The sequence below is a fragment of the Hyperoodon ampullatus genome, assembly GCF_949752795.1.
Source record: "Hyperoodon ampullatus genome assembly, chromosome: 14".
NCBI classification, from domain to species: Eukaryota; Metazoa; Chordata; class Mammalia; order Artiodactyla; family Ziphiidae; genus Hyperoodon; species Hyperoodon ampullatus.
Window position 1 is genome coordinate 17,996,084 of NC_136927.1, and position 12,330 is coordinate 18,008,413.

The window sequence follows — 12,330 nt, forward strand, 5'->3', positions numbered from 1 at the left end:
CCCGGAATCACTGCTCTTCTTAAAAGGGTAATACTACCTTAAAACACTTTGTATTCAAAAAAGATATGTAAATATAAATGTAAACAAAAGGGATCAGATACAAATTAGAACAGAAAATACACAGAGAGAGAGATGAATGGAAGACAGATGGATCAACGGATGGATGGATGGACTGGTTGCCATATACACAAGGATTAGGTCTGTCTGCATAAATATGAAATCTAGAGGTCACAAGAGACCATGAAATAAATATGCCAGAAAAATATTAATGACAGTAAACTAAAAAAAAAAAAAAGAAAAGAAAAACCAAATCTTATGTTGAGCCACATGTAAAGAGTATTGGGGAAAACATCCCAGAACATGGAATTTCCTTTCTTGACAGTTGGCAGCATTTGTCTGTGCTTATCATACAACTGTGACCAGTTTACTACCATGCAACAACTATTCCAGATTAGGCCGATTATTTCTCCAACACATCTCTTACAAAGGTATCAGGGAATACTGTGTGAAATGACATGGTTGCCTTCTAGGAAGTCCAATGTCACAACCCCAGGCTTTTCTAGGTTCTCGTATAACCAAGAGCAATTAGAAATCTTTAACCTATCCCAATCCTGCTTAAACTTTCACACTTCTGGCTTATACGGATATGATTCCCAATTTCCTCTCTCCTGAGCAGGTATCAGATCCTTATCGCTACCTCCAGGCAGATGGCATCAATGTCTTCAGGCATTTCAACCTCCACACAAATCAGAACTATCATGTTCTTCCATCTTCCTCCATCCTCCTGTGCTTCCAAACTCTCTAGTCCCCCAGGTGCCCTCAGTGCACAAGAAGCCTCATCTGGAATCTTCTCTCTCCCGCACTTCGCACGTTCAACCCTTTAGTGCCTCCATTCCCACCTTCTCCACTTGGAATCCACTTCGCCACAGATCAGTCCAGACTTTCACCATCTCCCCCTAAACAGAACCACCACCAAGTCTTTCCACAAGCAAGATGTGGTTCTAGAAACGAGATGTAACTGCACACTTTTTTGCTTTAAATCGTTTTTAAAAACTCTTGCCAAAAAAGCGATAGAAGAATTCAGTGGTTTGTATGAGTCTAAGGATTAAGACATGACAACAATCTCACAGTAACCCTTACTAGAGAACAAAAATGTAGGAAACACTTTCTAACTTGTTTTATGAGGCCAGACGTGTGAAGAAAGCTATAAACTAATCTTTCGTAACACAGAGATGAAAAAATAACCCACACTATACTGACACACACACACACAAAATTGATATATTACAAACAATTAGGCTTATTCCAGTAATGCCAGGTTAGTTTAACAGTCAAAAATCAACCTGTGTACATTCACCATGTAACAGAAGGAAAAAAACAAACAAACATTACCATCTCAAGAAATGGAGGAAAAGCATTTGATAAAATTCAATACCCACTAGAAACAAGGAATAGAAGGAGACTCCTTCTATAAATGAAAAAACTATAGCAAATATCATATTTAATGGTGAAATATTACAAGTTTTCCCCTTAAGACTGGGAATGAAACAAGGATGCCCACCATCACCACTTACACTGACTCACACTAGAGGTCCCAGGCAGTGCAATAAAACAAAAAGACCAAAAGGCATCAAGATTAGAAAATGAATATATAGAACTGTCACAACTCACAGATGACATGACTGAGTGGGGAAAAAATCCAAAAGAACATACAGACAAACTTTCAGAATACACGAATTTTAGTGAAGTTGTTGGATAAAGTCAATATTCAAAAATCAACTCTTTATATATACAAGCAAGCAACTGGAAAATGACATTTAAAAGATATTACTTACAAAAACATCAAAATACATGAAATATCTACGAATTTCTTTTGTCCTCGATTTTTTATCTGATTCAAGACCCAGAGAAAAGCTACAAGAGCACAAGGAGTTCCCACATGCGCCTCACCCACCTTCCCCAAATTCTGGCTCATCAGATGACACTAAAAGGAAAAGGCAAGTTTTCAAGTGGAAAAAGATACTTCCAATACGAAAAACCCCAAACAAACTCATAACCGGACTATAAAAGAGCTCCTACAAAGTAAAAGGAAAAAGGTAGACAACCCTGTAGAAAAATGGACAAAAGACCCAAACAAGCACATCACCAAAAAAGATAATCCAAGCAGTCAATAAACATGAAAAATTGCTCCAAGTCACCAAGAAGAGGCTAATTCAACGTGAGTGAGCTTCCACTACCCGTCCGACAGAGTGGCTAAAAGCGAACAGGCTGACAACACCAGGGGCTGGTTAGAGCAGGGAGCAGCTGGACCTTCCCCACACTGCTGCGGGGATGTAAACCAGGCTGCGTCTGGGACTTCTCACGAGAGCTGACCGTGCATATAGCCCTGACCCTGCAGTTCTGGGAACGGACCCACCAGAAGCATTTACAACACGCACCAGGACGTGAGAGCTTCACAGCGGTCCGTTCCAAGCACCCCCAAGCTGGGGACCAACTCCACACTATCCCAACTGGACAGATAAATGATGGTCAGTCACATAATGGGACACAGGAAGCAATGAGAACAAATGAACTCGCGCTACAGCGACAGGTGGATAAATCTCAGAAGCAAAACATCCAACTAAAAAGGGCAAATTTAAAAAGGGTAATGGTGTTAAGAGACTGTTAGATACTATGTTAAAAAAAAAAAGACAAAGCTAATCTATGGACGGCAGGTTGCCTTTAATGGGCAAGGGCAGTGCCTGGGGGAGGACACAATGGGGGGCTTCTTGGGCACCAGTAACTTTTTAATTAATTTATTTATTTGGTTGCATTGGGTCTTAGTTGCGGCAGGCAGGCTCCCTAGTTGAGGCAAGCGGGCTCCTTAGTTGGAGCTCGCCCACTCCCCGGTTGTGGCATGCAAACTCTTAGTTGAGGCATGCATGTGGGATCTAGTTCCCGGACCACGGATCGAACCCAGGTCCCCTGCGTTGGGAGCGCGGAGTCTTAACCACTGCGCCACCAGGGAAGTCCCAACTTTCTGTTTCTTGATCTGAGTGGCGTTTACATGACTGTGATTATTTCATAAATAAAGTGAGAGGCCCGCGTACCGCAAAAAAAAAAAAAAAAAAAATTAAACTACATTTATGATTTGGCACTTTATGTATGTTACATTTTAATAAAAAGTATATGTGAAAACACATGTATAATAACTTAATTTTCAAAAACTGCATATATGAAGAATTAACAGAAGAAACACTGCTTATTTCAGGATCATGGATTTATTGGTTTTTAAAATATGTTTTACTATTACGCACCATATTTTCTTTAACTAACATGTATTACAGTTAACATACATTTAAAACATCAGCTAAAAAAAAACAAATCAGCCTCCCTACCTTCATAATCAGTTCCAATGCATACTCTGACTAATTTTATATTCTAAGCTTAATACCACCTGACTACTTGCAATGTACTCCAAGCTCATTATTTTCTCTCAGCCTGGAGTATTCCAAATTCCCCCTTGTTGGCTCAATTTAAATATCGCATCCTGGTTGGTTTTTTTCCATAAACTTTTTCACTCCTCCCATCCCCAACCCCTTTGAAAAGATATGCTAAATACAATGAGAGTCCCAGCACTGATCCTCAGGTGACTCAATGTTTACAAGTCACCAGGCAGAGAGGGCCACTTGTTTCTTGCTCAAAGTGAATCCCTACTTTACAAAGCATATTTCCTATTTTTTAATGATGTAATTAAAGAGATTCTAAGTGGAACAGAGTCTAATCAAAGTTTCTAATCAAAGCTTCTTTGTAAGTATAAACAAATTTTATCTAATTAAGTGTTATAAAACAGCAAATGACCAGTTAGTCAAAGTAATAAAAGGGAAGAGGGGACCCCACTATTTTAAATAAAATGCCCAGATGCTGACAAGAGTTGTCTGTTTGCAAAAAAGGCAAACTAAGAACTCTAGAATTGCAGGCCCCGAAGGGTATGAAATTCTTTACCTCTAGTATGACCTTGATAAATAAAAGAACTTTCTGACTTCTTTCTCTTACTGTTGGGGCAGGATCCTGCAGGGTGGAAGGGGACCTCGGATGCAGTACTTGGATTTATATGAATCCCACATTGAGTGATTTTCTGGGAAGGGACTCCATGACTTTTACAGATTCTCATATGGCCTATGATTCCCTGATTAAGCACCACTGATCTAGGCAATATTTCCCAAAGTGTGGTACATATCACAGGTGGTACAGAAGATGATTTTCTGGGGGTCCATGAACAAGCTTGTTCTCTTCGTGATTGTATTCATTTTGATGTATATTTGAAAAAATACAGCAAGCACGTCAAACCCATAATGTATTGATACACTTCACAAATTAAAAATAAGTCAATTTAAGTTAGTGGGAAAAAAAAGACTTCAAAGTTTTAAGTAAGATGTTCAGGTGCCATCTGGATAAACTATGGTGGCAGCAGGCCAGCAACCAGGCCTTAGGAAACAGGAGGTGGAAGGAAGACACAACACAGAGCACGTGTGCTTTCACCTCTGCTACTCAAACCTCTTGCCACACCTCGGAAAGTCTACTCAATGCAACAACCTCAGAAATTCCCCACAACCATGCTCTTGAGAAGTACTGGCTAAACTAAGCCACAGAGATTATACCTGGTTCTAGCACTTGCATCTCATTTTATCCCTGTATTTGGAAGCTGTGATACCAGTAGAGATAGAAATAAATGGCAAAGAGCCACAAGGAAAAAGGAACTGATAAAGAACGTGTGAGTAAACAGCTGGCTTTAACAATTAGCTGGAGATGCTCTCACAGCTCACTGGTGAGATCTCAGGGCACAGATAACTCCTACAAAGTGATTAGACTTTTCTGTTGTATGTGGTACATGTTGATACATATTCCGCATGCATTACAAATGGAAAATACTCAGAAATGCTATTTGCTAAATTTTCGGGGGAAAGCAGCTGAGGGAACTACTGTACCAAGCAGATCTCCAAGAAGCCCATTAAACCCTGTGCCCCTTCTGTGCTTCCTTCACTAAATAGAATAAAACCGCTGAAGTCCACAGATTTCATGGTGGAGTCTAACAATGTGCCATTCAGTGTCATTAAGCCACACAGAGAGACACACAGACAGACAGACAGAACACAGTGAAAACAGGACCCTGAGAGAAGGAGACCATCAGAACTCCTTTCTTACAGGGCTTCAGGTTAAAAATGGTTTTGTAACTAAATCAGCATGAAAACAATACTAAGTACAAAGCACAAATATTTCCCAACAATCCTCACTTTAATCTGGTTCTTTCTTTGACAGGTGTAACTTTGGTTTAAAAGGAGTTCTAAGGGTTCTCTGCAATAGAGTAGCCCTTCCTGTTTTTTCTAAACTTAATTTTTATCAACTATTTGAGACATTCAGAAAAAAACTTAAATGCTACGACACTTGGACTTAACAAATGTTAGCATCTTGCCGCATTGTCTCCCTCCTCCCCACGCAGGGGCTGACTGGTGGGGCAGCAACCAGACAACCCAGAATGCAGAAGCACAGGCTTCACAAAGAAAGTGGCTCTGAGAACTTGGCACATGACCTACACTTCCCTGAAAATGAGCCCGGCCACAGAGCTCAGACACAACAGTTAATGGGGATACAGTTTAAAATTAATACAAAATCCGAAGCCCAACACTCAACTATTTTCTCCCATTTCCACTGCAATCCAAATGCCATACAATCACTTTCACAGTTAACATTTCTGATTCACTTCTGCCCACAAAACAAGTTATAAGGGGTCAAGGAAAGGCCACAGTCTTCACAGAACCACAAGGTTAAAGGCATATTTCTACCTAAGGCAAAGCCTGTCTTTATGTTAGGCAGTTACTAAGATACAATTTGAATTAAGAAACAGATACTGTTGTCTTTCAAGTAATTTCAATTCCATGTCTACTGCACCTGATTTAATTGCCCCATTACCTGTATTAATGGAATAAACAGGAGCTTGTTTCGCATACCTTTTTCTGCATATGTTCACCCAGAAGCAGATTTAGAAATGAAAATAAGAAATCCAATTCATATTATTCAATTAACTATATACAGATAAGATAAAAATATCTGAAAGTCTGTATGAAGTATTCTCTTATAATTCTTCTAAACATTATGTTTTTAAGTCCACTATGTCTGCACTGACATAATAAATCTTTTTAGCAATGAAGATCAGAAGCCACCCTTTGTTGCAGTACTTAATTTAGCAGGTAAAATAATCCATTACTGAAAACTTACTTGACATAAGCTTTGGAATCTGGGCTTGTCCTCTCAACAGTGGCCGGTACAAGTTTCCCTGGTAAGTCGCAGGTGGTGGTGCAGCATTGCTGTAAACGCCAGTTCCAGAGCCTCTGGGCATAACATGGCTATAAAAGGACCCCCCAGCCAGCAAAACAGTTATATAGACATATATCCAACACATAATAAATAAATGTTGGCAGCCATCTTTTTACTACTAGATCTGATTAAGACAATGCAAATTTAAAAGATTTATAGTGGGCAAAGTTCAAAACAGTACCTGATAATGGTGACAGCAAATATTCACTTATCACACCAAAGATTTTTAATATTCATGTAAATATTTATTAATTACTTTATGCAAAAAATAATTTGAGTCTATTTCTCTTTTTTTGCATTATATTTAGTTTTGCCCTCAAAGACCCATGCTGTTGCTATCACTATGCAGTTGACCCTTGAACAACGTGGGTTTGAACTGCGCAGGTCGACTTATAGGTGGATTGTTTTCAACAGTAAATACTAGAGTCCTATACAATCCACGGTTGAGGATTGTCGACTGCTCAGAGGGTCAGTGCCCCTAACCCCAGAGATGTTCAAGGGTCAACTGTACATATTACTACTCTATATCTTACTATTTTCAGTTTACTATTGATATATCAAACATTTCCCTGTATCTTTCATAGTCTTCCTAGGTGTTAACATCTATACCTATAGAATATTTACATGTTGATATCTCATATTTTACTAAACCAGTCCACCATTTAGTACCAGTAGTATAGACAACAATGCCTAGAGAGATCTGGGCATATAACTAGGCTCCTCTAAAATATCTTCTCAGGATAAATTCCAATAAGCAGGAATCTGGATCAAAAGTTCAGAGTACCTTCAGAACTTAAAACTCTATTTAGAGGTATTTCTATGTTGCTTTCCAAAATGGCTGAAATAATGCAAAAAAGAAATCTTTTAAGAATATTTTAGATTTGCATTTCTTTTACTATTAAGAATGAAGATGACCAAACAACCACAATAGAAACTATCCTAAGCAGTTAATCCCCACAACAACTTCATGAGTTAAGTAGGTGTGATTATGATTCCCATTTTACACGCAGGAAACGGAGGCACAGGGCGGTTCAGTAACATGAACAAACATACCAAGTGGTAGACAAGGCATCTGATCCAGACGTTTAGGATCCAAAGTCCATGATCCCACTGTCCCTTACTAGCCACTGTATAAAGTACACGCTGCTGATGGTAACCTACTGCCTAAATCCCATTTTGAATCTTAAGGTTTTCCTATGAATTGGAAATATCTATTTATGAGTTATCATCATTAATTCATAGATGATAACTCATTAATATTTACCCCAGCACACTGCTCTTTTTATCCCAGCTTTACGTGTTACTGTTTCAAAGCTCCCTCTTTTATATACGGTTGTCTCCATAACTAGGAAAAAGACAATTTGATAGCTAATAAGGGCAAAGGATAAAAATCAGAAATTCACAGCAGAGGAGATACAAATGGCCAGCAGACATCTTAAAAGACACTCGACCTGACTAACAGGCCAGGAAACACATTAAGGCAGCACGGAGACTTCAGTGCTTGGATACAGGCCCCGGAGGTGATGGCTCTGCTCAGAGGTACTGGGGATACCCGGACATGAACTCGGCCAGAACTTTCTTGAGGGTAAAGAGCACGTTTTATTCTTTTGAAATAACGGTCTTCTAGACAGCAAAATCTCTTAAGAGAAAATAATGGAATTCTCAAGCAACACATAAAGCAATATATAGACCAAAGAAACAGAAGTGAATTTTAAAAAATGCAGAAAAGTATCAAAGTCATTAAAATATCTGCAAAATAGTTGTATTTAATGGTCTTAAATATTTGTGGCATAAATGCTGACTTAATGCTTTGTGGAAGACCCAGAAAAAGCAAAATACACACACAGAAAAACCTACCACTCACCCCAAAGCCCTGAAGGCTGCTGGATCCAGGTGGACGGGCCGCCGGTCCCGGTTAAAGCCGAGCTGGGGCTTCCACTGCCGCCCATTGCTGGATTTCTCCCAGTCGCCAGGTTTCAGTACCGGTGCAGGTTTTCTAACCATTTGAAAACACAAAATTTAGTTATAGGGATGAACTTCGTTTATACAAAATAAACCTAGAGAGTTTTATAAATGCATTGTTGCTTACCTTGCTCCCGGAAGCATTATGGCTTTAAAAATGTAATCTTCAGCAAACTGTGGGTCTTTAAAATTAATACTAGAAGAGAACAATACACAATTTAATGATTATACTGGATTAGCCTCGCTTAACTACTATCACGTAAACTCAGGTACTTTTCACCTTTATTTTATTTATTTAATTTTTTTTTAAGTTTTTTTTTTGGCCACACTGCGTGGCTTGCAGGATCTCAGTTCCCCCACCAGGGATTGAACCTGGGCCCCGGCAGTGGAAGCCTGGAATCGTAACCACTAGGCCACCAGGGAACTAGGTACTTTTGACCTTTAAACAGAATAAATAAAATTCAAAAGTGTTCTCCAAAAATGATCTTAGTCACTACATTTTGTCAAACTGCCAAATGGCTAAACATCTTCCTCACCAAACTGCCACTAACTGCCAGGATGGCCCTCGTGTAACTTTCTGTGCAAGAGTCATGTTCAAGCTAATTGTGAGTGATCACAGAGAAATAACAGACATTGCCTGCCCAACTCTTGAGAAATTCCAGTATAATATCAGAGACAGGTCCAAGAGGTTTGCAACAACCAAAAATAAAAAACACCTTTCATTTTGTTCAGTCCATGGCAAAGACCCTCCCTCTGGCATCTTAGAGAAGATGTTACAAGAAAGATGCAAACAACAACAGAAACATTTGCAAAATCAAAAAAAAAGAACACAAATAATCCATAGGGGAAAAAACACAAAACCTCCCAGTTGGAAGCCTGTATCCTGCTCTACTAATGTGTGTTTCTGTGATAATGTAACAGTCACCATTTGAACACTACACAAAGGCTGTACATTCAGACTAACAAGCTGGGCCAAACTGCCTTTCTGGTGGGGGGTGTGCGTGTGTGTGTGCACGCGCCTCCCAAAGTACACAAGTCTTCCTTCTGACACAGCAATGTCTCTTCTAGGACTCTGGATATGCGCCTGGTTTATACTTAAGGATGCTCATGACATCAGTATTCATAATGTTGAAAAACTGTAAAACCTAAGTGTATGGACAATAGTGGACTGGTTAAAGAAACTATGGTTCTTTCTAAAAACGGTATCCTCAATTGATGTTTTTAAAAATGTAGTAACAAAATACTTAATGACATGGGAAAAGTACACATGCAACAGACTAGACACACATTCACCAAAAGGTTATTTGTACACTCAACCATTTCCTTTCCTTCTTTGTGCTTTTTTATATTCTCCAAAGATCCGCCAAAGATTACAAATTACAGTTGCAATCAGTGAAAAAAGGTTTTATTGAACTGGCTGACATTTTAGATAGCTAACTTTTTTTTCCTCTTCAAATACTGCCACTTAAAATAATTAGGGCCCATCTGTTATAGAGAAATTTTTGTTGCAGTAGGATTTAACTGTATATTTTAAGTACACAAAAATAGTTTCATTTATAATAAAGATGCTATAAGCTCAAGAACAGCTGAACAACACTTCATTTATTCAATCTGTTCCTCTTACAAACTCACTCTTCACCGCAACTGTCTTTATCTCAGATGTTCTCTATTCCAGATGGCTTAGGGCAGGGCCAGGCACGACAGGCAGTATGAAAGGTTTAACAGGGTGAGAGAGAAAGAGGTAGGTATCTGGGTCTGTTAGGGCTTTGCAGATACATAGTAAAGAGAGAAAACTGGGGACTTCACTGACGGTCCAGTGGTTAGGACTCCGAGCTTCTACTGCAGTGGGCACAGGTTCGATCCCTGGTCGGGGAACAAAGATCTCACAAGCCATGTGGCGTGGCCAAAAAAAAAAAAAAAAGAGAGAGAGAGAGAAATCTGATGATAAAGCAAGACTTGCAACTGACGTATCTCAAAATAGTTCTCTTAGTGTCAGCAGGCCTTTTCGGCAGTTTACCAAATAAATTTTCAGAGTGCCCACTGCATACACGGTCTCAAGGTGGGAGCAGGGGCACAAACACTGACCAAGCACGGAGCCTGCCTCCCCTTCTAATAGGGGAAATAGATAGAAAAGGTTTAATAACAGTTTAATAGGAAGAAAGTGGAAAAGGCAACAACAGGCACAGGAAAGACGCTGAATCAAAGCATGAGTGCACATGCCTTCCACACACACGCCCTTGTGAGTGTGGGCTAAATGCACGTATGTATGGGGGAGGGGGGCCTTTCACCTGGGACCAAGGACAACAGCACCCAACAGGCTATGGTTGAAGGGGGGACAGGACTGGCTGCAGGATGGAACAGGCATGGAAAGGGGAAAGCTCCGTTTAATTGCAGCAGCCTTCTCCATGGGGGTCTGGGAGAGAAGTAACAAGCCCTACAAAAAATGATTTCAGTGACTACATACATTCTCAGTTCTCCCAAGGAAGATACATAACCAGTGCCATTCTAAAGGCACAGGATACAAACTGGTTCATTACATGCAGTAAATGCTTTAAGTTCTCAAGACTTAATTCTCAGGTGGGACCCCGGTTGAGAAGGGCTGGACTGGAATGAAAAAGTATGTGAACAGAACTGGGCAGTAAGACGGCCTGGTTGAACTGGAATGTTGTCATGAAGGGCTTGTTCTGACCACAACGTAAGGCCACTCCAAGTTGTCAGACAGTTAAAAGCAATCCAAGATGCAATTCAGAAAGAACCACCCGGCCACACTGCATTAGAAAGATGGGGTGAGAACCAAAAGGAGGTCACAGTCCTAGCCTCGGGAATGCTGGGCGAGCTAAAGAAATGGCAGGGCTGGAGCTGGAAGGAAGATCATGCTTAGGTGAGGGCTCTAGGGGAACACCTGCAAGGCACGCACAGAAAGAGCTGAAACTAAAGTGAAAGAAACAGCCAAGTAACAAGCTCCCAGGGAGAACTCTGAATCCCAGGTCACAGGGATAATCTCTCTCGAAAGACAACAGTTACAAGAGGTTTAATAAGAGAGCTGAAGCTAATGTTTGAGAAAACAAATCCATTTATTCATCAAATATGTGCAGTTTATTATATGTCACTTATTCCTCAATAAAACTGTTTTTAAAATTCCATTATTCATGTTCATGCTCTGAAAGGGAAAAAATTTCCAAGCTAATAAGAAAACAATCTCCATGATCTCTCCCACTTCCCCTCAGAACTGCACTCAACAGAGTGATCTTATACTTAATATGGTTCAAGCCATTGGGAGACAGAAAAGGAGCATTTAAAAATAAGTTTGGCAGTCCCCCACTGAAGGGACAAGGGACACTATTTATGATCTGAAAGATTAAAGCATTCTTCCTTGGAACTTTGAGAACAATTTGAAGACTTATTCTCTCCTAGAAAGAGTTAAGCTTTTACTGGTTGTGAGATTTTTTGTATTTTAAAATTTGTTCCCCAAAATATATACTAAGAACTATTATGCTTCTAGAAACTAAAGTAACAACAGAAGCTAAAGCACAACTCTACTGTATTTTTTCCAATGTGATAACATCAGCCACAACTTAAACTTCCTAAAAGTAAAACAGACTTAAGCAGGAACCCATTAAGCAAAGGCCCAAAGGGTAACTTTTTATTTGGATCCAAACTTTCAAAGTGCCTTTGTTTTTTTTCAGGTTAACGTAATTCAAATTTTTATAGGTAGAGCATTAAAAATAATGGAAATAATTCCATTATACAAAAATATATAAATAAAAATAATGGGGAAAAAATATAGATTACTCTGAGAAATTCCCACCATTAGAAACAAGAGGCATTAATTGTGGAGAGTTTACTGGGGAGGGAAAGCAGTAACATGGAGATAAAGTCAGAAGCACCCTCAGGGAGGAGACGAGTTAACAGAACAACCTCTGGACCCAACAGGCTGCCCGGCTAAGGTCAGAGAACAGTGCGTAGATTCATATTGTTTCATCTAACTGGTGAACAGGGGAGGGCGTTTAACCA

General features: G+C 39.6%; 1 protein-coding gene across 2 annotated transcripts in view; it reads right to left on the minus strand.

Annotated features, from left to right (window-relative positions):
* The window catches only part of XRN2 (5'-3' exoribonuclease 2), a gene marked incomplete at its 5' end in the record, with an annotated part of 78,550 nt that overhangs the window by 12,430 nt on the left and 53,790 nt on the right, over window positions 1-12,330 (minus strand). For both annotated transcript variants that reach the window (XM_079719774.1, XM_079719775.1), the window contains 3 exons: window positions 6,256-6,383; window positions 8,219-8,350; window positions 8,444-8,512. In XM_079719774.1, the coding sequence (XP_079575900.1) occupies window positions 6,256-6,383; window positions 8,219-8,350; window positions 8,444-8,512 (329 nt within the window). The remainder of the gene's footprint in view (window positions 1-6,255; window positions 6,384-8,218; window positions 8,351-8,443; window positions 8,513-12,330) is intronic.